This window comes from Pollicipes pollicipes, unplaced genomic scaffold (assembly GCF_011947565.3).
Source record: "Pollicipes pollicipes isolate AB1234 unplaced genomic scaffold, Ppol_2.1 Scaffold_6052;HRSCAF=7182_pilon_pilon_pilon, whole genome shotgun sequence".
Lineage (NCBI taxonomy): Eukaryota > Metazoa > Arthropoda > Thecostraca > Pollicipedomorpha > Pollicipedidae > Pollicipes > Pollicipes pollicipes.
This window is the reverse complement of record NW_023596805.1, coordinates 14,412,458-14,440,078: the sequence shown is the minus strand read 5'-3', so window position 1 is coordinate 14,440,078 and position 27,621 is coordinate 14,412,458. Positions and strand designations below refer to the sequence as shown.

At 46.9% G+C, this 27,621-nt stretch overlaps 1 protein-coding gene across 3 annotated transcripts in view; it reads left to right on the top strand.

The window, feature by feature from the left end:
• The window catches only part of LOC119104263 (uncharacterized), a 56,234-nt gene extending 31,462 nt beyond the window's left edge, over positions 1-24,772 (top strand). For 2 of the 3 annotated variants that reach the window (XM_037227960.1, XM_037227957.1), the window contains exons 5-7: positions 22,819-22,891; positions 23,140-23,179; positions 23,460-23,963. In XM_037227960.1, coding sequence (XP_037083855.1) covers positions 22,819-22,891; positions 23,140-23,179; positions 23,460-23,658 — 312 coding nt within the window. In that variant the 3' untranslated portion in view covers positions 23,659-23,963. Of the gene's footprint in view, positions 1-22,818; positions 22,892-23,139; positions 23,180-23,459; positions 23,964-24,174 lie in introns of those variants that run through there. The other variant, XM_037227958.1, reaches the window with a different exon arrangement.
• Positions 24,773-27,621: the final 2,849 nt, after the last annotated feature.

Below are 27,621 nucleotides of genomic sequence, written 5' to 3'. Positions count from 1 at the left end.
TACAGCTCGCGCCATTTCAGTTCAAGAAAGCGGAGTTTTCCCGTAAAATGGGGCGATGAATGAATTTGATGAATGCCCATGAATTTAGCGTTAAAATAACATGTCAGATTAATTTAATAGGATATAGATACTCCTTTTACAAAAGCACATTGCATGTAGATGTCACGCGCGTTGGCCTCGGCGAATATGGCGTGGGTGCTGGAATTAGAAAACGTGGTTTAGTAGGATTTTTGAAAATGGGATCCTAGTATTGAGTTGTCTTCAGACGTTTCAAAATATAAAATTATAACATCTACTTACGCAATATGAAAATAAAGATTTAGAACAGGGTTGCCATCGAGTTCAAAGGCGAAATCTCCGTTTTTAATCGCCTGACTAATATCTATCAAACTTCCCGTAGTATCAACTAAAAGCCATACTGCGGGCTACCAAATTTTAGTCCCATGGTGACGTCACGTCTGCGTAGCCTTCTCCAGTAGCCTCGGCTTGTGAACTTAAAATTTCTCGAGCCTAGATAAGACACTGGTATTAGCCTCATTCCTCGAAGAAAAACCAGGAGAATGGAGATATAGTTGGGGTGATATTTCGGCAAGATGTCTTTATCGAAATAGTAGCAGAAGTGAATCCAAAATTCCCTGTCGATGCCCCTAACCGATTTTTCAGGTCATTTTTTTGAACCAGCAAGCCACAGTTTTTAGAGGATGCCAACATTCAGGGGATAAAACAAAGAGCGATTGCCAGCCATTCCCACGATACAGTGCCTATCTAAGAATTAGAATGCGCGAACATACGTGTACATCAAGCGAATTCAAGCAGATAGGCATCACGCATCACGCTTCATTCCAATATGCAAACAAGTTGAAGTAAGCAGGCATCACATATCGCCCATCAATAATACATGCAAGCGATTTCAATTGAACAGGCATCGCACATCACGCGTCAGGCATCGCTTACGCGTGTAAACGATTTTAAGCTAGCACACATCACACATAAAAGCACATATCACGTTGGCATAATCGGCCATGATGAGCCTTGTATATTGAGATCTGGTCGCCGAATTTTTGTAAAAATGGATTTACTTATTTTTCCTGTCTGAGTGGTCCTATGCTCTGTATATGGATGCACTCTGTAGTCATCCACAAAGCACAGGACCATCCAGACAAGAAAATACGTGAATCCGCTCTTATAAAGAGTCGGTGAGCAAATCTTAACCCACAGGGTTCATCATGGCCGATGATGCGAGCGTGATACGTACCTTTATGTGTGATGTGTGTTACCTTAAAATCGTTTACCTGTGTAGATGATGCCTGACGCGTGATGTGCGAGGCCTGTTCAATTGAAATCACTTGCATGTATAATTGATACACGATGTTTAATACCTGTCAACTTCAGCTTGCTTGCATGTTTGAATGAAGCGTGATGCGTGATGCCCATTTGCTTAAACCCGTTTGCATGCACGCGTATTTTCGCGCATTCTTATACTTAGATAAGCATTGTATCGTGGTAACGGGTGATCATATTTTTTATCAAGTGTAAGCTCTATGAAAAACATGGCCGGGGGAAGTCTATGTCGGGGAGTCCATTCGCCCTATTCGTTTGAGATATAATGAACACCCGTGGGACACTAAAAACAAAGCAAAGAATGCCCCTTTCGGTGACCAGTTTTTGGGCAAAACACGCTCAGGCTGAAATGGGGCCCTACGCCTCTTTTAAGCTATCTAGAGAGCACAAGATCACCCAGACAGGAAAATAAGTGAATTTGTGCTTATAAACAGTCGGCGACCAAACCTTAACGTACAGGGCTCATCATAGTCGATTATGCGAACTTGCTATGTGCCTGGATGCTTGATGTGTGCTAGCTTCAAATCGCTTACATGTGCAAGTGATGCCTAACTTGTGATGCGCGGTGCCTGTTTAACAGGTGCTCGGGTGGGGGTCAAATTGACGCTCTGAATGTTTTTTTCGAATGGTTTCCGAACAGCACGGCGTAGCCACGCCAAATTTGGCAAAACTGTAGACAATTAAATAGCAAATCGTCTGGCATCAAAAATTTAGATATACCTTGTGAGGTCACAGACTTATGGCAGGTCAAAGTTAGGCCATGGCTTCAGCGAAGGCAATTTTGGGAGAACCGTTCAATCTGATCCAACAACGAAGTGTTAGATGGAAACATACGTGTCTGAGATATTTCTTAGGCAACACAACAATTGAGTGAAGACATTACATCAACCTAGGATCAGATATGAGGATCAGACCAATGTAAAACCAACCTGTTTTATTACTCTAGAGCTTATTGCATGGGGTAGCTTCTGATGTCTTTTTCGATTTTTTAAAATAACAGGAACCGCATTATACACCTTCCCTGGACCCTCCTAAGGTCAGGATAGGTCATTGACCTAAAATGACTCATGTCAACATTTTGTTTTTAGGAGCGTTTTGCCTAGTGTAATCTTTGTCGCTTATTCAAATGCAAAGCTCATAGCGGTATTGTATGATTTTGGCTACCATGACCTTCAAAGGTCAAACAAGGTCACTGACATTAATCGAGTATGTGACCTTTTGCTTAGAACAGTTATCTAGAGTTTAGAGACCCTTTGGAGACCAACTTCGAATCTGGCCTGTTTTTTTTTTTTACTTTATTTGACCCGGAGGTTTTATTTGACCCGAATTTGACCCAAGAACCTCAAACTTCTAAGTGAGTTTACGTACAGGTCAACACACCCTGTAAATTTGGTGTCTCTAGCTCTCTTAGTTTCTGAGATCTCAGGGGGATCAAATTGACCTTCACTCGAGCAAAGGGTATCCAACGGACTTTCCCGGCGCGTTTTAATTGACATCGCTTGAATGCGTAATTGATGCGTGACGTGTGATGCTTGTTTACTTCAACTCGCTGCATGCTTGAATGAAGCGTGATGCGTGATTGGCTTGAATTCGTCTGCATGTACACATGTTTTCGCGTATTCTAATTCTTATACATTCAATGTACCGTGGCAGTGGCTGGCCATTGCTCCTTGCTTAATCCCCTGAATGTTGGTGTCCTGTAAAAACTGTGGCTTGCTGTTTGAAAAGACCCGAAAAGTCGAGTGGAATCATTGGCAGGCAATTTTTATTTCCTTTCTGCTATTGGTTCGATAAAGGCATGTTGCCGGAATATCAGGACTCCATTCTCCTGTTTTTCTTTCTCGAAAAATTTGGTTTTCACTACTGTGTTTTTTAAATGACATATTGAAGAGCATGTTTACGACGTAGGAATTGTATGGTCTAGAGCAGTTTTTTCTGCCTGAAAGTATGGCAATAGTTATAAGTGAGCTTATTTTATCGTATCCAAGCCTGCTTTAATATCTCCAAATGCCGAAAACTCCGTTTAATTAGCTAGCGCGATGCTCCTAGGACTCCAAAAGACCGCTGGGCGATATTCTCCCCATGCTGCCCAAGCGCGTTGAGTGCCTTTCATGCCTGGAGCTCATAGCCGGATTGCGAGGTGTCTGGATCATCATGTGCCTGCATTTTACGGCTGTGAAGCATTTTGAAAAGAAAAAGTGAAAATATTTATTGAGTTGTATTGCACACGCTACAATGCAAATTTCCCAGGTACGACTGCTCTTTTTGTAGGCTCCGTCAAGAACCATTACGTGTCGTCACCACTTTCACCGTGGAGTTGCTGCAGAAGGTTTAGAGCGCAAAAAGAAACAGTCTTGCAATTTGGTGTGTTTCATTTGTATTGCCCGTCCGTTCCGATGACTTAGTCGGTTAGAGCACCAGCCTATCGATCTAGCCACCCGCCGTCGGGTGGTTTCGAATCGCTTTCGGTGCTCGCTATTTGTCCTTGACATGTGTGGCCTACTAGTGGTGGCGGCGGCCGCGCTAATGGTCAGGAGACGTCAGAGAGCACTGTGCCGAGCATTGCTACACAAAAAAGTCGTGTGCATAGGTATCCTGCATGACGCCATCAGTATATAACATTTTCTGTACCGAATATCACACATCATACACTCGACGGCTGACAATTTGTGCGATCGTTTTGACGAATTTTGCTTACTAGAGTATGTATCAATCCAGTATCATTATATCATTGAAAAAAAACGCCTCTTCAACAGTAATGATGATGGAAGTTCCTTTTTGAAATGAAGACAAGGTATCAGCAGGATTCAACCGGGGGACGTCCCCGCCGTGTCCGCCCTTCCCACCGGCCTCCTTCCACCCTCGCCTGGTGAGAGGTAGGTGGCGCCGTACAACTCCAGCAGCCGAGCGCGTCGCAAAGTCTCAGTGATGACAACGACTCCTGGAGGATAGCAATCCTTCCTTTTAAAGTTTCCGGGGCCAGGCAAAAACAAAAACAAAAACAAAGCACAAAATCGGTGGAGTGGAGAGCTACGAGATCTTAAGTATTTGTTACATAGCTACCCGTTTTGCGATCGGGGAAAATTGTGACGTTCAGAGCAAGCCACTGCATTCACTAAGATCAGGACGAGGTCAACGTCTCACAGGTATAATATAGTCGCACAGGTATAATAAAGTCGCACAGGTAAATAACAAACCAAAAACCCTTACAACTTAGCTCAATGTGGACAGATGTGGTGAATATTGCAGATGTATCCTGTTACCTGTAACATGCGCCTTTTCTGGTTTTGGTTAATCTTTGGGCATTCTGTGGTCTTCTAACTTGAAGCAGAACGACTTTAAATGAGCATAATGAGTATTAAAAACCTTCGGTGGGATCATTGACACTGACGCGACACAATAAATTCTTATATCCTTGTAGCATCCTGTTCATAGGCATGCAGTGCTTACCGAGCTTACCTACAGTGCTCACAAAGTTTGCCTACAGTGCTCACAGCTCTTACTTACAGTGCTTAGAGAGTTTGCTTATAGCGCTTACAGAGCTTGCAGGGCTTATATACCTGAACATTATCCAAGACGTATGGTACTTGAAAGATACACAGAGCCCGCCCTGCTCCATACAGCACCGATGCAAACGTAAGACAGCCGACATCCGACACTCTCAATCGATGCAACATTGTTGTAGCACGCACATTAATTGCCATGCCTAGTATTTCCAGGAATTTTGATAAACTATAGGCATGGGCTGAGGTATGTTAATGAGATTGCATGAAAGAAATTTCCTCGTCAGAGACATGAATGTATACTTCAAATTCAGTTAAACACTCCACAAGCTTTTTGAAACCTATCTATTGCATTCGCTCACTGTGAAAACGGCAAATAACAAATTGAAATTTGAACAATTGGTTTAATACCTTACGTTGTAGATATAAAGCAATGAACAATAATATAAAAAGTACATTTATTTGATTCCAACCCTTGCCAATAACCTGGCCTGCAATGCTGCTAATAATTGCGGACAACATAACACATAGTCCAGGAAATACTGGGACGTAGCCAAGGCTGAGACGGAGGGGGGCATAGCACACTAAGCCAGAAGACTTACACTAGGAACCGGGCCATTTCGCAGGACTTAGGTCTGGCTTCGCAGGTTTTCGGAGATATTTCAACATCTGGCCTCCGTGAGAGATGGTTTGGCTACGTGCCTGAAGATATGGTCCTGACAGTTTCGCGGACATTGCGTTGTTTCATTCTTACGACGCGCTGGAAACTATTGAAGTTGCCACGAAAGTCCCCCACCATCTGGGTATAGTTTGCAACCCGTACTGCACATAACAACATGCAGATTAAGATACGATTAGCATTAATTTGGTCACGTTGTAGTATGTCACTCTGTATCCTGGCGAGATTCAGTTAACTCATTTCTTCATTCTTTTCATGCTCGTAACATTCTCATCCCAGATCGCACGGAAGTTGCATATACCAACCATACGGAGACACCAAGAGGCAACGCCACCAAAGGGGCTAGGAGGCACCGGCCCTTTCCATTTGTCAAGGGGGAAATATAAACACCTGATGGTTATATTTGTACCTCTCCTGCCCACACTCCGCAATGTAAGGTAAAACGCGCCCATTTCTAGCGCCAGCCGCCGCCATTTTATTTCAGCCGCCATGTTTGAATGCAGTTTCAGCAAGCGACGGACTGAAAATTCATTTAATTAATGGTGACGCAGAATAGGGTCAACGCAACAGCAGTATGTAGCGGGCCTGCCTTCATCTGGATCACACAGGTGTAGTTCATGCCGCAGTGGCTTTTGCCAGTCTAAACGCACCAAATCAAAAGACGTTTGGCTTCGCTTACGAATGCACCATAACGGTGGTGATGCAGACGTGGGAGGAGTATGTGAACTCTGTGGTCCTCAAGCAACGCATTGTTTGGATGCTTTATTGGTATGGTAATAAATGGCCAGGTTCACTCTTTGTTCTTACTCCTTCTATAAGCAAACTAAAACTTTTGGAATTGGGCGTCCAAAACATAATGCAGCTGCTGTGTAAAATTATCTGAAATATCACCCTGAAAAACTTTGCTGCTGCACATAAATACGTTTATACAGTGATACATTATACAGCCGCTTGTCTAGACCATATTCACTCTGCTGAGAGGACGGTACGACACTGCGACTCCCGCCAGCGTAGGGTTACGAACGCCAGCCCACGTTTAGAGGGCGAGCGATGATAGTCATTTGGATTATTTTTTGAAGTTAGCACTCTGAGAGCTAATGTTAACCCGTGAACAGGTCCTTTTCACCGCTGAGCAGGTCCCTTTCACCGGAGAGCAGGTCATTGTTACCGGTGAGCAGGTCATTTTTACCGGTGAGCGGGTCATTTTTGCCGGTGACAGGTCATTGCAAGGCGCTGACCTGTTCACCGGTGAACAAGGAGCATCTGTATCCCGGCACGGTGTCACCAAATGACCGGTCCTAATGCAACCAACCTTGGGCCTGCAGGCTGAGCCTCGACATTGCCTTCTGCTGTATATACAACACAAACAGTATCGCCAGGCGCTGCGTGATTCGCCAGACGACCCTGGGTTAGACCAGACCAGAAGCCTGCTCGGTACTGCGGGCCGCTTAGACCAGACCAGAAGCCTGCTCGGTACTGCGGGCCGCTCAGACCGGACCAGAAGCCTGCTCGGTACTGCGGGCCGCTCAGACCAGACCAGAAACCTTCCCAGCACTGCGGGCCGCCCAGACCAGACCAGAAACCTTCCTGGCACTGCGGGCCGCTTTCTTGTCTGCTCCCTGTTCGTACCACCACGCCTCCAGACGGAACGAGATTGCACGCTGGGGAGAGATTTAAGAACTTTTTAGAACTTAATGAAACTTTTGTTTCTACGTTACTCCGCTCAAGCTGTTACTCGGATTTATTTCCTCTTGCACCACGGTCACGATCAGTTTGCAATCTTAGATGGATGTCAGCAAATGACGCCTCTGAAAATGCCCAACTGTTTGCTGAACCCGCAAATGTTGCCCCACAACAAACTGAAACCAGTATCTTCTGTTCCCTGACAGGCTCATCGAAGGCAGGATCCTCTGTTCCCTAAAAGTATCGCTGATCTTTTGTCCCTGACAGTCTCGCCGAAGCCAGGATCTTCTATGCTCTGACAGTCTCGCCGAAGCCAGGATCACCTATCCTCTGACAGTCTCGCCGAAGCCAGGATCTTCTGTCCCCCGATAGGCTCACAGAGACCAAGATCTTCTGTCCCCCGACAGGCTCACCTAGCCGCTCATTTAAAACCTTGTAAAAGTACAAAGCGCCGGCATGTTACGTGTTGTCCGCGGTTTATAACCTCGCATGCATGTGGCCGCTTGACAGATGTAGCGAGCGATGCTGCTGCCACGTGCTGGTTGGTTGGAACCTGGTTCGTGTGCATGTGACAGCAAAAATGCCATTCTGCTTTTTTCTTGCGAAAAGCGGGATTAGAGGCAAGCCGATTTTCCATTGTGGTAAATGTGGTCAGGGTTCCAGGATAGCGATGCATGTCAGTGTCATAGGATGGTTTTGCTGTCCTGGCATGATCGGCACAGCTCCCAGTCCCATGATTCATTCTGGTGTTCTTAACTTGCCGGATTCCTCTAGCATGACGAGGCAGTTTGAATCACTTATGTCTTACGCGAAGCACATGGAATCCTGCTGTTTTTTGCCTTCGGTTGGTCTTCATCGACTGTCACAAGATCGAACAAGCGTAATGTTAATCTCTGTTTGAAAATCTAAGCTATTCTGAAATGTTGGCAAAGCCTGTCACAGGGCCCGCATAATGTACCCGCGCAAATCCGCAAAGGCGAGCCTGCGTTGGCTACAAGTCGTTGACGTTCAACGCACCGTTGCACTTCATCCTAGATGTATTCGCATGACTAGCGAGCACATCGAGACGTGGTGGCAAAGACGATTGGGGCTATTGGCGTTTCGGATATGATGAGTCATGTCGTGAACGTCAGGGGATGAAGGAAACATTCCAGGAAGAACGTGGCTTGCGGTTTTGACAGCTTGGTGACTGAGCAGGTACGCCTGGGGCCGAGTCAGTAGTCGCGTCGGCGCCAGGCTCATGACATACTGACCCGATGCGATTTAAAAAGGACAAAAACGTGGCTTCGAAGGAAGTTTGCGATAAAATGAATTATATTCATTTCAGCGCAGTGAGGACCCACGCAGGCGCGTCAATGCTAATGCCAAGCCGATGAAAGGGGGGGGGGGGAGCCCGTGTCATGGGTGCACGTGCCAGTGTTGAGTGTTGTGATGTGGGTGCCAGCAAATCGATAAGTTTGGGACGAATGTTGTGGGGTCCCGAATGCATGGAGCAAATGTGGGTTAGTTGTGCACGAGGGGCGCCCAAGGTTGATATCTAGTAGGCCGCTTGCCAGTGTAATTTACTGGTTGCGCAGTATGCCAACCAATTTGAGCGTGCATTCTTTCCATGGGGTTCAAGACAACTAACTTAACTCAATGCAGCTAGTTCCTTGCTTCCGTTTAAAAATCACGAGCTAAACGGTGGAGGTGGATTATCGTGGTTAAGGGCGCATTACTGCACACGGAAAGAGAGCTGCACGTGGTGCCTGACCGGTTCTACCATCCCGCCCAGCCAACGCCATTGGTGCCAGCCAGTTCGAACTAATTTGTTCACCAGAGAGCAAAAATTTTAATTGATTGCAGTGCTGGCACAAAGGCATTCTGAGTCACCACATTGCCAAAATCAAAGCAAGCACCACATAATTTTTTCCTTAAAAAGCAGACGAATGCGACGAGAGAAAAGGTGTGTGCTGCTGCGCCGGACACTTCGATGAGAGCTGCAGCCAGTCAGTCAAAACAATGGGTCATTCAAGCACTGAACGTGTTTTTAGGATTTTTCCTGCGCGGTGCAAAACCGGCGCCAAATCAGGATGGACAATCATCCTGGACAATTTTCCTCCTAAAGCGCTAAATTTCCAGTGAAGCGCCAAACAGTACACTGCCGTCGCCAGTGGCCTCCCCTGCGTGTTCCACCGACTTCGAGCATTCCATTCTCTCCCCCCCCCCCCTCCCCCAGCATTCCTAGCCCGATCAGCTTTTTTCTCAAGTCAGCCCTAAGCTGGCGTACGTCCCGCGACCGCCAATAACGACTGTGTCTGACAACGGCGCGGGGGGGGGGGGGGGGTGCTGGGGGCTTGGGTTCCGGATATAAAGAATATTCTAGGTGGTGATAATAATACAAAAACGTATCTGGCAGTGATACCTCAAACAAATTAGCAGCCAGGGAGCAAGGCTGTGCATGACACTCAGGAGGTGAGGAGCTTTTCATCACACCCGAGACGCTTGGACAAATGCTATATATTTTTTAGGGTTTTTCCTGTGTGCGACTATCTTGCACTGCACATGGTACATAGAAGCATCTCAGCAGCGTGCAGGCGATAAGAAAAAAATATATTGTGAAAAATATGGGCCTTCTTTAAAGCCCTAGCTCGCGCACTGGGCTAACGCTATCAGGGCGTCCAATCTAAAAATGACGCACGTAATTATGCCATTTTAAGATGACAACATAGGCATACAAATTCAAACCTGGATATACATGATTTTCCAGTCGAATGTTAAAAAGCCATTTCGCCACAGTTATCTGCGGCCTCTGCTGGGTCTCTCTGCCAGCGATTTGTGGTATAACCTGAACACGCGGAGCCTAACAGAGCGGGCCGTACCAAACGGACCGGGTCCGAGGTCTCATCTCGGAGATCGCGAGATGAGACCTCCCTTGTGAGATCTTTCCGCTATTGCCAAGAGACGCAGGTGGTACGAGCCGATGCATACACCATAATACATGCCTCAAGCCCCCTTTTCCTATCTATCCATCATTCATTGACAGGTGACCACGAGCGCAGACCCCTGTCGACCGCGGCACACAGAACCTTACCTTAATGCCACTAGCAACCGAAACGTTTAAGGCAGCGGCACTCACAACTAACAAATGTGCTTCCTACTTAACAAAATAAAGAATGAATGGTGGCCAAAAGGGTAAAACTGCATCATTAATGCTATCATGATGATGTCGGTTAGTAAGAGAAAGATTAAAAGTAGCCAGCTCCAAGGATGGCAATTGGCTGGCGGCTTATACTATTACACGGAATGGTGTTACAAAGCAGTGTCAGCGTAATGTTCTATATCACTTGCTCATCTGGTAATGACATTCATCCCGCAATACACGTCTCGTCTTATCTCGTGATTCTGAGAAACTTTCGACGTTTCAATGTCGACATACAGTTGGATCGTTAGATGAATGACACAACACTATGATGCAAGTCCACAGCCACAACATCAAAGCTCACAAACATTTGCTGGTAAGTTTCGGTCCTACTCGCAGCGTTTGAAAAGTTCAGCCCATGCATACATCTGCGAGATCCTGCACTAAAAGCGATTTGAGGAGGGACAGCACGCTTCTTCATTTTTAACTACCCGAACTCATCTTCTTCTGTATAGATTTGTATGGCATAATCTTAGATTTTTAGTGCCTCCACCTTCCTCACGTGGAAGAAGCTTCTTATGATGTGGTAAGCATCATACGAGTCAGAATTAGATATGAGAGCAGCCGGCTCTCTAATTCTTTTAAATATACTGCTATAACGCCTTTGCTTTTCACAGATCTTACGTGCTGCATTGAAATTTCTGGGCTTTTCAAATGTCAAGGATGCAAAAGCTTTCTGGGTAACATGGGAAAACTTCCCGCGGGTTGTCGCCGCAGTCCAATGCATTTACATTGTCATGGTCTGATTGCTAATGCTGGCTTCATCATTCGAGGTTTTCAATTTTCCTGTCGTACACAAATTAATTCCACCTATTACCAATATTTTGAGTTACTTCTTCCTTAGTCAAATATATTTATGTTTGGGAGTGTTGTAAACCCCGCGTCTCTCCAGGGATGGAGCACAGGGATGCGCTAGCTTTAAAGGTGTGTGGGATGGGCGAGGATGGAGCCGGTGCATGCGCGGCTGGCCAGCTGCCCGCTGCTGGTCTGCGCGGCCGGCTGGGCTTGTTAGGGCACCTCCTCAGTGTCACTGGAGACGCCTCGGCACGCGTCACCTCAACAAATAATTTGTTAACCGATTGTGAACCCAACGCCAGTCGTCTACTATTACTGGTGCGCCGAATAATGATATATCAAACAAGCAGGCAAATATCGACATTGAGAGATATTTCGACCCTTGGATATTGCACCTAATAGCAGCGAATGACAGCCTTGTCGTCGAGGTGAAGTCGTCTGCGACGTGGAACGCAGGGAAACGCTCTATGGGTGGCTCGTTTAGTGTTCGCTCAGGTGTCTGGCTGAGGTGTCCCGGTGGCTCAGTTGGTTAGAGCGTCTGCCTTCCGATCCGCCCACCCGTGGCGGGTTGGGTTCGAGTCGCTTCAGGGCGCTCGCTGTTTGCCCTTGACAGGTATGGCCTGCGGCCGGTGGCAGCGGTCGCGCTAAAGGTCAGTTGACATCAGAGTGCAGGACGGACCGTGCCGAGCATTGCGGCACGTTAAGCTTTCGCCACAAAATTATGCCGTTGACATGGAATTGCGCGATCGGATGGTAGGGGTCAGGGCTCACACAACAAGCACTGCTTAGCGTGAGCTCTGATCCCGGAAATCCATCCATTCAAAGGGTTCGGATTAAACCTTTAAAAGAAGGTGAGCAGGTATCTGGTTCTTGAAGCAGGACGTACTCCTTATACGTGATGATGCTGATGATGATTGGAGGTTAACGGCGCGCCGACTGCGATGGTCATTTTGCGTCCTTTCTTAAACGCGAGGAGGGTTGCCTGCACAACATGCTTGTAAGGCACGGGAACCCTCGACATAAATGTGTGAGCATGCAGAAGTTCAAAGCGGTTCAGAAACATGTTTCTACATATTGCTGATAGCAATATGAGGATGTAGGCGGAAACCGAGGTCATGATGAAAAGTCTTATTTAGAGATGATAGAGATGGTGGTTCTGTTAAACATTTACCAAAAACAATAAGCCAGGCACGTGCTTGCTCTTCTTTGGCATCATATGGTGATATTGGAATGGATCTGTACTGGGTGTAGAGCTGTGAACGTGCAAGGCTGCGTGTTAAACAAATTTTTTTGCCGATGCCTTAGCCTACTTGTGAAATACAGCGGTTCTGACAGACGTGTTTTCGTTTTCATGTAGATGAACTGTTCAACGTTTGGAATGGAACAACGAGCGCAGCAAATTTGGGTGGTTATGAAGGGGCGAAGCTGGCGATTGAGCGGTTTTGAACCACACACTTAGGAATTGGGCCCTATGCGAACGAGAGTGGACGAGACTACTGCAGTGAGATTCTAGTTCCAGTCCTTCAACGAATCGTAAGCTGTTAATCGCTGCGCAGTCCTGAGTCCTAAGTCCTGAGTCCTCAGTCCTCGAACGAAAATCCCTCGGTTCGTGGCAGACTTGTGTTTAACCCCAGGCAAGTCATAAATCGACTCATGAGTCGATCGTTTTGGATGAGTTGTGAACTGAATCGATTCGTTGGAAAAATGTCGTTTTGGGTCGTGACATGAATTACATTCTTCATAATTTCATGGACCGAATGGTGAGTCAATATTAGTTACGATGTTGTGTCAACGAGTCATATGGTTCAAATGCAAATGGCAGCACCAGTAAGCACAGCACACCCCATACAAATCAATAAACCATTGCGGAGTGATAAAAAGCCTAGCATGCAGCACTACTTGTAAAGCTTTTTGCAAAATCAACTCAAGATTTGCTATTGTAGTTTATGAGCAGTAATCACAATATTGTTCATCCTCAAATTCATCCTGAGAGTTTGCCAGATCTCAGGTAGAAACCAAAGGATATTGTATGGTACAAACTCCTACGCTATATCCTATCCTAAAATCAGTGAAAAATTTGTCTGCTTCCTATAAACTTAAATAGTCATACTTAATTGTCAATTTTCACAAAAATGAGCTAATGCATACCTAGCCCCTCCTTAACTACCACTTGGACCTCCGAAAGCTTGATTTAAGCATGATTTTGCTGAGGCTATATGATATAAGCAGCAGGGTCGTCTTGCCTCACATGCGCATTGCATGTCGCGCATGATCTCACCGGACATCATCCCTAACTATTTCCACGCAACACGCAGCTTGTGAGAGTTTTGCCTCTAACTTACGTAGTCTTGGAATGCTGGTAAAGTGGCGCACATTACTAATGTACACGGGGCGCAGAAGCCTGTTTTGACTCGTAACCCATCATAGAGTAACCTGATAGATGAGTTTAAGGTATGGTAAGGTAAGGGAGGCATCCCAGTGGAAACGACAGTTGACGTCTAGGTTAGTCTATCTCTTGTTCAGTTGTTCAGAGTTCACTCCAGCTCATCTTCAGTTCCTTGCTGTCTGGAAGACATGAGTCGAGTAAAGTTTATTTTTGCTGATTGCTTGTGAGGTTTGTGAGAAGCGCAGCTGTAATTGGTAATACTTATTAAATTCAGGTATGTGGACAAGGTTATATTGTGTTTGTATTTTGCGGTGGTAAAACCTGCCGATTTGATGGATAAGGTCGGCGATAAAAATGCATATATTCACAAGAAGCTTGGGGCCAAAATGTTTTTGGACAGCAAATTTTGCTGACGGCCAAGACGAAAAAATGCAATGCTGTGACCCCATGCTATGCAAAATGCAATGCAAATGCAGTGACCCCATGTTGTGCAAAACATAACATGGGGTCTCCATACATAGATGTTATGTGTCCATGGTAACAAATTTCGTCACACAACACATGCGGTGTAGGTGTACTTTCCTACCTAACGTTAGAAAAAATCATTGCACACCATTCGTCGTGTTTAAGGCGGTACAAATCGTAAATAATCTCAAACAGGTAGAATCATGCTCCTACCTTCGAATTTCAATAACTTCGATGGCGGGCTCCCGAGCGCCGCGCGCACCGCACCGCCTGGACTCCCCAGCGCCGTTTATGCGTTGCCGTTGCGTAAATACAATATTTCTGCTTACCAAGACCTGTACAAAATGTACGGGACCAAGGTAACCATTCGTCGTGTTTAAGGCGGAACATATCGTAAGTAATTGCAAAACAGATAGAATCATGCTCATACCCTCGAATTTTCATAAATAAGATAGCGAGTTCCCGAGCGCCGCACGCACTGCACCGCACCGCCTCGACTCCCAAGCGCCGTTTCTGCGTTGTTGCGAAAGCACAATATTTCTGCTTATCAAGAACCATAAAACATGTACGGGACTAAGGTAACAATAATAAAGCAACCAAAATCGTTTCTTATCGAGCATAGGTACATTTATGAAACACACAGGTCAGAATAGTCCAGAACATATCCTAAAGTAGCCTAACCTAACCAAACCTAACCTAACCTAACCTAACCTAACCTAACCTAACCTAAGCTAGCCTAACCTATCCTAGCCTAACCTAACTAACCTAACCTAACCTAACCTAACCTAACCTAACCTAACCTAGCCTAACCTAACCTAACCTAACCTCCCCACCCTATATCCCCTTCAACCCAGCATCCCATAGCTAAGCTAAGCTAAGCTAGCCTGACCTGACCTGACCTGACCTGACCTGACCTGACCTGACCTGACCTGACCTGACCTAACCTAACCTAACCTAACCTAACCTAACCTAACCTAACCTAACCTAACCTAACCAAACCTAACCTAACCTAACCTAACCTAACCAAACCTGAGCTTAGATATAAGCTCATAGACCTTATGAGCTTAGATATAAGCTAATAGACCAGAACCTAAGCTTAGCTAAGCTAACCTATCCTAACCTAACAAACCTATCCTAACCTAACCTAACCTAACCTAACCTAACCTCCCCACCCTATATCCCCTTCAACCCAGCATCCCATTGGCGTCCATGTTCCATGCCATATATAGGTGCCATATAGTGAGCTTTTATTTAGCTGTCATGTTCTCATTTTGCTTTACATTCCCCACCCAATCTCCCTGCAACCCATGGTCCCGTTGGCGTCGAGGATCAATTTCATGGATTCTTGTTACCTTGGCCCGGTACATTTTTATGGTTCTTGATGCTGCTTGATGCACAGTAATGTTGTGACCCGCGCAGTAATGGCGCCGGTGTCGCGGGTGCTGTGTGTGTGCGGCGCTCGGGAGTTCGCCATCGTAATTATAAAAAATTGAAGGCAAGATTATGAATCTACCTGTTTTGTGATCATTTACGATATGTCCTGCCTTAAACACGACGAATGGTTTACTTTGGCCCCGTACATTTTGTAGAGTTCTTGGTAAGCAGAAATATTGTATTTACGCAACGGCACCGCATAAACGGCGCTAGGGAGTCAGGCGGTGCGGTGCGCGCGGCGCTCGGGGTTCCGCCATCGAAGTTATTGAAATTCGAAGGTAGGAGCATGATTCTACCTGTTTTGAGATTATTCACGATATGTCCTGCCTTAAACACGACGAATGGTGTACAATGATTTTTTCTAACGTTAGGTAGGAAAGTACACCCTGACCACACAAGCAAACGTTTCCATAAATACTTTTTACCGTACTCTGCTGCACACTGGTATCTTTCCTAGATTTTAATCCAGCCCGGTGACCAAACTTATCCTCTGATTTTTAGTTGCCCGACTTGATAACAGATCGGAGACAAAGCAGTGTATTTCCTATGGTCGGATTGGTCGGCTGATTCGCTGTTTTTAACAGCCGACCCTCAGTGTCCAAACTAGACAGTATAAAGTACTGAAACAGATCTAGATATGGGGATTCGTCTGGCTGCAAGGGCGTGTTTTGATAATTGCGATGCGACTGATATGAGGTGGGCGGTGACTTTCAGTGCACTGCAACTTTGCAATCGGCATTCGCATTGCAGTGTCATGAACACCCGCCCAGGATTCGATTTCTGGCTTTGTTTACTTCGTTGGCTGTGCCGCGATTCAGCATCCTGTTCTCAGCGGGTCCCGACGAGTCCTGTTCTCCATCCTGTTCTCAGCGGGTCTGAAGACAATGCTGGTTATTTCCCGATGATAACACCCCTACTGTAACAGGAAAGCTCTGCAAGCTATTCATGCTGCAGCGCTCATTCATATGCATATTTTCCTTGCACATGTGAGCATGGCATTGCATGGATTCAAATATGGCATGTTTCATGACTGTTTTTGCTAACACTGAATTCTAAAATTGTCCTCATGGAACCATTAGCATAATCACTGTGTACATTTAAGTACAGGCTGTGAAGGCAGACAACCTGCCTTATACGCAGTCTTCACCGATAGTAGAAATTAATATATTTTGCGTGGTGGTGGCATAATGACAGGAGTGCCAATTTTTATTCATGGTTAGGGAACATAGCAACCCATGGATCATGGTCAGTAAATTAAGTCCAGAGAAGGTTTTGTGTCATAGGAAGCTTTAATCTCATATCTTGTGTGATTTTACATCTAGAAATGTTGGCTGGGGGAGGAAGCAATTAGCATTGAGGGGGATCAACCCAACATAGATATTGGGTGGTGCCCCAGAAAATAATTTGAATTGGTACTCCTGCATCATATATGACAGACATCACAGAAAACCTTAGGTTTCCATGCTACTTGCATGCAAAGGGCAATTTGGGCTTGCTGACTGAATGCCTACCAATGTTTAGATGTTAGTAATTAAATCTGTCATTCCGCTGCAGCAGTTAATACTTTCATGGCCCGGAATGCAGATTTTGGCCTCGTGGAAGCCTTCATATCTAACATCATTCCTAGTGCCGCTTGCTACTGGTTTGGAATCTGCCATGCATTAGCTGCCCTGGCTATCGAGGCCTTTCATTGCTTTTTTGCGGTCGACGAAAGCAAATCCAGTCGTGGATCAAGTTTAAACGTGAGGCCCCGACGAGTCCGGAGGGTGAAAGAAGATTTCTATTGTGATTGGACTATCTCATATGCTTAGAGCATGTGCGCCGGCTTTTCCAACAGCAGCCATTGTTCCGACATTTGTTCAAGGGCAGTGTATGACTGAACGTCTGGGTTATGTGCATAATATTGAAAACTGCAGTAATGAAAGACACTTTCGGTGATACGCTGATTACCGATGACGCTACCGGGCATGAACTGAATGACCATTTTGTCCTATTGTATTGCGTTACGCTGCTGGCGACAATTTTTCCTCCGAAGATGTGGTCGGCGACGAAACGTATACTTTTACCACCCCTGCCCGCGCCAGCCCTAGGTCGCCGCGCGGTGTTGCACAGTCAGATAAACACAGGTGTTATATGTGAACTGATGATGACGACACTGGACAGTGCTGGTAAGAAAGGGGGGGCAAGGTGAGGGGGGGGGGCGTGCAATAGCCGAGGTCCCTATTAATATTGGGGGAAGGTGGAAAGCAACATCTTGTTTCGATTTATGTCGGCAAATCTTGTTGATTTTGGCGAGTAAATCTCCATTATGTGCTGTGCTGTTCTGTGCCATCCTCTTCTTTTCTACCCTGTCACGTCATGTCAGCTCCGGGCCTGTCTCGATTTATCTTGTCTCCTGTTCTGCCCTGCCATATCCTGTCCTGTGCTATTAACTATCCCTTCTTCCTGTTCTACCTTGTTCTCTTTCATTCTGCCCCGGATGCTAACCCGTTGCCTAACCCGTTCCTATCCTGTTGCCTCACGTCATCCATCTCCTGTCTTCTGGCTTCCATGTCATGCCCAGTGAGGTAAGAACGTCTGTGGAGATTGGGGACAGAAAGCTTGATTTGGCCCGTTCTTTATATGTACTGCGTCCCAATGCATTTGTGTCTTAGCCAATGTTGTCTACAGAATACTTGCCTTTTAAATCTTCCAATCCAAAATATCATTTCAGGTCAGGTTGTGTCGTCTAGATTCCAGTGTCACTCCTCTAATCCTGACTTGTCCCCGCCATCCCCCCCAAAAAATGATAACGCCCCTCGCCCAAGAAAGTCAAAAATTATTTCATATCGCGTTTCCTTAAACATGTTGATCAAAATCAATGAATGCTTCAAATAATAAGGAGCTTCAAATAACTTCAGCTCCTGGTTTTTCGGCATTATGAGTTAAAAGTTTGTTTGCAGAATAAGCAGCCTTTAATGTACCTTGGGATGCTGGTTATTCGTCGTTTTAGTGGTTAGTATCAATTATATTACCTGTACTTAATATTTCGACCTGTTACTCGAATTGTACACTATTCTCTCCGGTCCTGTTCCGTTCTACTGATGGGTCAACAGCATCTACTTCTCCACGCCAGTCACCTCTGTGTTCAATGTGCATTATTATGTGCGTCAATTTTGTGCTAACAGCAGTAAATGCCTGGGAGCACAGTTACAAAACTTTCCTAATTTATGCCTATGCAGCACATTTCGTTAGCGCAAGCGTTTTTCTATCTATAGAAATAGATCTGCTTGCTCGTGTAGTTGTATGGCCTTGGTCCGTTTGTAAGCCGATTGCGGCCGAACTTTCCTCCTTCTGCGGCGCATGTCATGAGGCGCCGCGCCGGCAGTCGGCCGGGAGGACACCGAGTGAACGCGCAGTAGGGGCTGGCGGCGGCGGAGACCAGCGGCTGAACACGACACTGCAGCAAGCTGCGGCTGTAGCAAGTACGGTGCTTCTTAACTGACATAGACGTTCACATCAGGTGTGCATTATCTGCTTAAGATGCTAGCCTTAGTAGGCGATATCCCTGTAAACTATCCCTGTGTCTTGCATCAAAGACTGCGCGTAAGCTTCCATCATGCAATGCTGTCTCAGTTAGTGCTGTTTTTAACACCTACGCTGTCATCTTCGGATAATCATGTAGCTGTATGTGAATGTGTCTGGCTCACGCCCGGTGCTTGACTGGCATTCTGACTCGCCTCGATGGTGTGAGGCTAATGGGTCACATTCAACACAGTACTGTCACCGGGCGGCCGATGGCCCCAAGCGGCAATGTTTGCCATGTGCCGACCTTACTTGCCAGATAAAAGTCATGCCGATCGTGTTTGTCACACATAATCTGTACACGCTGCACATAAACTGTACACGCTAAATATAAATGTTTAGATCACACATAGACAACGTTCTTTATTGAAAACCCCGTTATTTGAATGTGGACCATGTGTATTGCGTATAGACTGCACATCACATATGACCAGTATATGTCAGGCATAACCTGTGTACATCACATATAGACGGCGTATGTCACATGACCGTGTACGTCACATAAATAGGGCATGTTCACCGTCGTAGTGACGCTGTTGTTTGTGCTACAAATCAGCCGTTGACGCCATTTGAAATACCATGAAGGCAACGCGAAGACCTCTTTAGTCGCGTGCGAAACGCAAGCGCCGCAGGACGGCAAAATAGCTGACAACGGTCATGCAGGCATTATGGCAACAGTTAAGATAAAAGATCATTGTGTATGTTAATTATGTATGTGTAGATCACTGATAAGCGGCGTTAGTCGCAGGGAGCTGTGGCAGCGGCGGATGGTCTACTGGTAGACAGCATAGCTCACACGGAGCTGCGGACGATTCGCTGATAAACGGCGTTAGTCGCAGGGAGCTGTGGCAGCGGCGGACGATCAATGAAGACGATCCAGTTTTGAGTAATGAAGTCTCAGGCTGACCGAGTTGTCATATCAATCAACCGGAACTGGTATAGTTTCAGCGGTCCCGGTTGGCCCGGCCTGTGGCCGCACTGTGTTCACGTTTGTCGTGCTAGCCTACATTCCAGTAGTGCTGTTCCCGTCGCCGCGTAGGTTTCAGGACCGGATAGCAAACCTATTGAGGCAATCCTGCAGTAGATAAGACAGTAGTATTAGCTTTATTCCTCGGAAAAACCAGGACAATGGAGATATAGTCAGACTGATGTTTCGACAACATGCCTTTATCGAAACAATAGCAAAAGCGAATTCAAAATTGACGATAGATAGGCAATTCAAAATGCCGAAATTCAAAATAGTCAATTTTGAAGTCACTTCTGCTATTGTTTCGTTAAAAGCACGTTGCCGAAATATGAACTCAACTATGTCTCCATATTCCCGGTTTTTCCGAGGAATAAGACTAATAATACGGTCTTATCTATGTGAATGATGCTCCTCGCTAATGCACTGAACAACTTACGTATTCCTGCAGTATCTTCAGGCCCTTAAAATGGAAGCCCCTTGATGAGGCTTCTGCGTAGATGCGCTATCACTACAATTTTGTCTGCTCATTTGGTTGAAAAAGAAAAAAAGGTTAATGCTGTAAAACGTTGAAAAGCTCGGGTTGAAAACTGATTTAGGTCTCGAAGACCAGGGCACGCCGTGACGTAGGGGAAAAAAATAATTCTGACGCAAAACAAAACGGACTACTTTACTGCCGAAAGGTTGGTCGACATGTGCAGGCTGTGACGCGCTATTGTACGCAGACCGTGGACTTGTGCCTGCTGGGGCGTGCTGTTGTACGCAGACCGTGGACTTGTGCCTGCTGGGGCGTGCTATTGTACGCAGACCGTGGACTTGTGCCTGCTGGGGCGTGCTGTTGTACGCAGACCGTGGACTTGTGCCTGCTGGGGCGTGCTGTTGTACGCAGACCGTGGACTTGTGCCTGCTGGGGCGTGCTGTTGTACGCAGACCGTGGACTTGTGCCTGCTGGGGCGTGCTGTTGTACGCAGGCCGTGGATTTATGCAGGCTGTGGCGTGCTATTGTGCACAGAACGTGGGCTTGTACAGGCAGTAGCGTGCTATTGTACGCGGACCGTGTACTTGTGCCGGCTGTGGCGTGCTATTGTACACAGAACGTGGGTTTGTGCAGGCTGTAGCGTGCTACTGTACGCAGCCCGTGGATTTGTGCAGGCTGTGGCGTGCTATCGTACGCAAAGCGTAGATTGCGTGACATTTGTTAAGGGCTGATGTCAAGAGCAGATGGAAGCCTGAAGGTGACGATTTGGTGTAAGAAAATGCGCCGCCCACAAATCATTGCGCTATCACATCACTGCCTCACGCAGAAGGCAGTGGGCCGTTTATTTACGGGGTTGGCTAACGTCACTTTCTCCAAAACTGGTCTCAAATGCACCACACCGTGACCGAAACCGAACAACACTGGGCAATGATAATGCAAACGTGCATATCCCAGCTTACTGTGACCAGCAATCACCAAAAAATATTTGCGTTTTGTTTCCGATCGGTCACCGACAGTCGTCGAATACCTTTACTATCGACCAAATAAAAACATATTTTCGATTACAACTGACTGGCGTTGCCATGCAGCCGATGCCGCGGCAGCCGATGCCGCGGCAATCCAATTTGTAGATCTGTTCCCAAACGCTTAACACGCGCTCGGGTGCGGAAGTCAGTATGACCGGCTAGAAGACTTTCCGGAATGGTTTCCTTTCTAGGGAAGCGCTCAATCTGATGCAACAACGGGGCGTTAGAGGACGCCATACATCTCTAGATGCTTTCTCAGGCAACACAACAATTGAATGCACAGGGCCAGGTATGAAGGTCAGACGCAGATCAAAACCAACGCCCTTTATCACTCTAAGGCTTGCTGTATGGGGTAGATTTTGGTGCTCAGTTCAAATTTACTAATGGAAGGGTCAGAACAGGACACTGACCTAAAATGACCCAGGTCAACACTTTTTTTTAGTAAGATACTGCCTAGCATTATCTTTATTGCTTATTCAAATGCAAAACCCAAAGCACTCTTATATAATTTTGGTCACCATGACCTTCGAAAGGTCAGACAAGGTAACTGAGCTCAAGTGAGCATGTGACCTTTTGCTTAGAACAGGTATCTAGGTTCTGAGGGTACTTAGCTTTACCTGGAGTTTAACTAGTTTAACTTTACTAGAGTTTAACTTTACTAGCTTAACCAGGAGTTTTACCATGTTTGACATTTGCCCCGGAGGTTATGGCCTATGGATCTCAAGCTTTAACCCAAGTTAGTTCACGTGCTGGCCAACACACCCTGTGTAATGTGGTGTCTCTACTCGGTTAGTTCCTGAGATCTTAGCGAGGTCAAATTGGCCCCCACCCGAGCGAAGGGCACCCAACCGGCCACCCGGTCGCGTGTTAGGGTTCGATGCACCTGTGTCGAATAAATTCATGCGCTGATATGCACCGTATGCATTGGCTTCCGAAGAAAATGGTCCCATTCAGTATAATGTAATAGTGCATCATATAGTATAGACCATATCATGTTGTATCATAACTAGTATGGTCATGTACATGCTTGTTGCGATCACCTCTGCGTCACCCTGCTCGCTGCACGTCTCCAAGCTCAACAGGCGTCCTCCACGTCCAGTTAATAATGCCTTAAGCTGCAACGTAATTTATAATTTTTGTCGGTAACGAGCTTCAAGCATCAAGTGAACTTCGGGTGAAAACCACCATGGACTTTACGTGGCCATGTTTGTGATATAGAATTCAAGTCGATGCAATCTTAAAAAACTGTGATGGTAGCGTAGGTCTGCGCATAACATTCATAGCCCACGTGACTGCAGTGATGCATGTCCTTCTTTTTAGATTGAAGTACACTCCCATCGACAACTGAAGAATGAGGATCACCAGCATAACCAGGATTATCTGTCTTACTCTGGTACGTACACGATTGGTCATCTGGTGCAGATTCGCCTCAACTCTAAATGGCGAGCTTTGTGCTAAGCATTGTACTAACGGCATGAAGCATGTTTTCAACCACTCTTGTGTAAGACAGGAGCGCAGGAGGTTCCAATAAGTGGAAAGGTCATTTGCTGTGCCGGCCATCTCCTGTGCCGGCCGTTTCCTGTGCCAGCCGATCGCAGGACGAGAGCGTGCATGCAAACAAATTTCTTGCATCTGCCACAGGTGATCCTGGAGTTGACCGCGTCGTCACCTCTCCCCCAGAGTGAGTCGCCGCTGTTTCCACATGGCCTAAACAGAAAGCCATGTCGATCATTGCGGGCAATAAAAGGCCTTAACGAGGTGCAATAGTGCCTTGACACAATCGGCGCAGCTTAAGTCAGTGTGGATCAGCATGCCTGCTTTTTTCAAAACGAGTTATGTGCAGTATGTCCCAACTGATAATTATCAACGTGACTGCAGTGATGCACGATTATGCGCGAGGTTGACATTGTTTCCTGATGCCGGCCGTCCGCGGGCTGAGCTTTGTGTTCTCCCGTCCACAGGCGGGGTAAGCGCGGGCCTCCGGCTCCGGCCCCCACCAAACCAGTTCTGGGTCTCACTCTGGAAATCCCAACGCCTCAGCCTTGGCCGCCGCAGAACAGGGACGTCCAAAAAGTGCCGATTCCCCAGTCGGCAATCCCGTCGCTAAACATTTCGGCAACAGGACTGAACGCCGCCAGTGCCCTCAGGTTTCCTGACTAGAGTAACAACGCTCTGTGCTTTTTAGCCGTTTTCAGTTCATCCATAGCATTTTTAACCTGGTCTTCACTAGTTTGGCAGATGTGTTTTTGATGACTACGTAACCAGTATGACAGGGAACTTAAACTCGGCTGCCGTGGTATGAAACACGCACCCACGGCAGTGGTAGATTCAAACCCCCAGCAGTCACGCCTATGTTGTGTCAGTCAGTCACAGCCAGCCGGACTGTAAGCCAACGCCAAACTGGCGAGGCCTGGACGCCGAACACCGGCTGGTTAGCACGGCTTGCCACCGGACGGTGAGTATAGAAAACAGCCGGGAACCGGCTCAGCGCTGGACTGGCTGAACAAATCTGCATATGCGGATCCTCTCCACGCATTTAATATTCCGACATGCTCGCTGCATTGCCCCTCCGACCCACACATTTTATGTCACTTGTACAATGTGCCAGTGACCTGGACCTTCCCAGTACGTGAATTATGTCCTAAAAAGACGCTTACCTGTGACATATGTCCACAGGGCTTAAAGACACCAAATGACCTGCTGACCTGGAATAATCGGCCCAACCTGGCTACGCTGGCCCTGGGGAACTTGGCCGTCCAGCAATTAGGCCTAATGCAGAACAACCCGTCGAGATTCTCGGGCTTACAGGCGAGATTCTCGCAGAGCTCAGACACGAACTCATCGCAGAGCAACTCGCCAAACAACCGACCAAGGTCCCAGGAGATCACCCGGCCGAGCTCCCAGCAGAGTTTCCAGCCGAGCTCCCAGCAGAGTTTGTACAACTCTGCACGGAGCCAGCCGTTCCCCCGCCGGCCGTTCTCCGGATACACTCTGCGTTGGTTCGGCTAGTCCTCCAGGACTGCTACCGAACTGTGGACAGAGTCGCCGATCCAAACACTGCGCAGCCAGACGGACCGGCCGGGACAACTTACAAAAGGCGTGCAACTGCAGGTACGCGCAAATGCAGCTGTGGTTACGAGAGGAACTACAGTGGGAGAAAGCCGAGTCAAAATACGAGCCAGGTACTCGTGCATGCAGCAGATGCACTAGCAGAACTGGATGTTGAAAGCATATGCGAAACAAATAAATCCTGCTTGCGATGCGAATAAACAAAGGCTGCTTAGCTTTGTATTCTGCTTCCAACGTGCATGTGGACAGATAGAGAAGTACGACACTTACGATAGATCAAATTTACTCCGACAAAGTCAGGGTTCGGCGCCAAGTTAGAACTGACGGAAGCGGAATGTGCGTTCCTTTTTTCTTCAGGATGAATGGAGCTAGTGAAAATGCGCTTTAAGCTTTATAGCCATCGGCATTCTGAATATTTCCAAATGCCATCTTGGGGATAAAGTGAATTTGATATCAATTCTATCACGCATTTTTTGTTTGCACCTTATTTGTTTTAACAAATTTTATTCTGAATTATTTGCAAGGGTGGCTTCTGGTTGGGGAGACTTCCTGAAGCTTGTAGCGTTCAGACCGGCCACCGCTTGGGCCGTGCCATTTCAGTTCATCAGGGCATTTATCATCATCATTATTTCATTACATCCTTTTTTACATCATTGCATTACATTACATTACATCATTCATTACATTCATAACATCAACATCATCATATCATGTCATTATCATTAGGACATGAGATCATCAGGGAACAGGACAGGACATCAGATTAGATCATCATCATCAGTAGGCTGTGACCTTATGGCCAAACAGGTCCGCGAAGCACTATGCACGCCGCACAGTGCTGTGGAGCGGTCGCTCCCAGCCAAAGGGACGTTGGCCAGTTACCAGCTGACTTTTCCCAGTCATTTCGGGCTACCAGTACACTCACTCTGGGGACTATTCCGACCGCCTCGGGGTTGACACACGCCCGAGGACAGATGAGGAAAGGCGAGGATAGATCAGATAGATCTATAGATCAGATAGATCAGATAGATCAGATAGGACAGATGAGGGAAAATCAACTTCGCCATCTTCTTGCATCACATTTAAGCGGTAAGTTGCCAAAGGACCAGTTTTGGTACGGCTATCACCAAGAAAACGAGACAAATGAACCAAAAGACAACCGAATGGACCGGTAACCTTCTTAGTTGCACTCGTGCACGATGGGAATACCCCTCACCACAGCCACGGACCTGGGAACGCCGACCGAGGCGCGGCCGAACTGCCGTCCGATGGAGGAACACGCTCATAAAACGATGCCAACATACGATTATGACATTAAGAATGGGTTCTTCATCTAACAGAGCCGTCGTTCATTTGGACCGTGGGCCCCATCGCGCGAGATTATTACCCACCCGTCGGACGCCGGCGCGCCTCTCGCAGGACACACGTGGACGAACCACGGAAGACCAGCTAAGGAACATTCGTACGCCTGTGACTGACATTCGTGCAAGGACTTGGAAAAACCCCGCGTGTCAGAATGGGCTTTGTTAAAAATCTACGTCATCATTTCAGCCAGGCTGCGTAACATGTAATTGGTCATCGAACGTGGCTCATTTTGAACTCATTTGGCCCCATGGGCGTAGGAACAGGGAGGGGGGGGGGGGGCAGGGGGCCATCGCCCCCGCCCACTTTTCAGTGTGGGGGTTAGCAATGTTAACTGCCCCCACCCCCAGTTTTCAGATTAAGGTTGCATTTGGCTTACTTTTGCACTACATTAAACATGCATGCCGATTTACCTAGTTCACCAGCCATCTCCCTTAAGTTGCGTTATCTTTTTCACTTGCTCATTGGCCATCACTCAGTGTTACAGCCACAAGGCGACGCCTCACGGCCTGGAGGCTGTAACGCCGGGCGCCGAGGCTGTTGCAGCTACAAATTGCGAGCGCGCATGTTCAAGACCATATTACATAGGTTTCTCATCGGTAATCAGTTCTGATAGGATCCTAAGCATTTTAAGACGAACATGGGTTGCCCACGTCGACAAAAATCAGGAACCCCATTTCATTTACAATCTACGGTCAGGGAGAACCCAATATCTCTGAAGGACACAGAAAAAACACGGAACTGGAGTGTACGTGACAATTATTGGACTACCTGCATTGATCAGGGATGCTGTCGCATCAGTTGTTTCTGTGCTGATCCGGGGCCAACTGTGCAGGTCAGAAGGCCTCCCGTGTCAGGAATGGGAACAAGGTGATATGATGCATCCTTCTAATGGCTCCCCGGATTGGCCAGGAGATCCCGCCCCGTGTCACCAGAATGATAGCCAGAAGACACCCGCGATGGGACGGAATGGCCCTTCCTTATGCTGTGTTCTTGACCGGAAACGATAATGTACCCATGGTGTCCTACTCAAGAGGCCCCGTGCCTGGAAGGAAATAAGGGGTTTCATTATTGTTGAACAGAGTGGGGGTCTCATTACTGTTGAATAGGGTGGGTCGAAATGAGCTTAAAGAAAACAAGCAGGGTCATGCCATGTTTGCCTGAGGACGTTCATTTTTTCAGAATGCATTATTGAAACAAATTACATCAAAAGGCTTGAACATGCCCGCCCGCAACCACGAGAGCAAGGACAAGGATGGTCTGGGCTGCAACTACCGTAAAACCGAAAGGTTACGGCCACTGCAAGTGCCACCAGACGGTGGGCGCCGTGTTAATGTCTTCTGGATAAATGAATAGCTGCAAAAACACGAAAAACAGACATTCTACCTTCACTCTTCCAGTTCAACCGCTAGATTCCAGCCCCACTTCGCGACGCTTCAAGTGCAAGTTCTTTCTTTTCATTAGCGTAAAAATTGCACACGTGAAATATGCGCTCAGACTGCCCTCTAAATGTAAGATCTGATGTCCTGAAGCGTTCCAGGACCCTTTTTTCACAAGCGTCGTCATTTTCGTCCACCCGTTGGCCATAACCGCCTGGTGTCGGGTTTTTATTGCTAAGATTTGCGGGCGCGCATGTTAAAAAAACACGTTACATGAATTGTATCACGAATCGATTCTGACTGAATGGTGAAC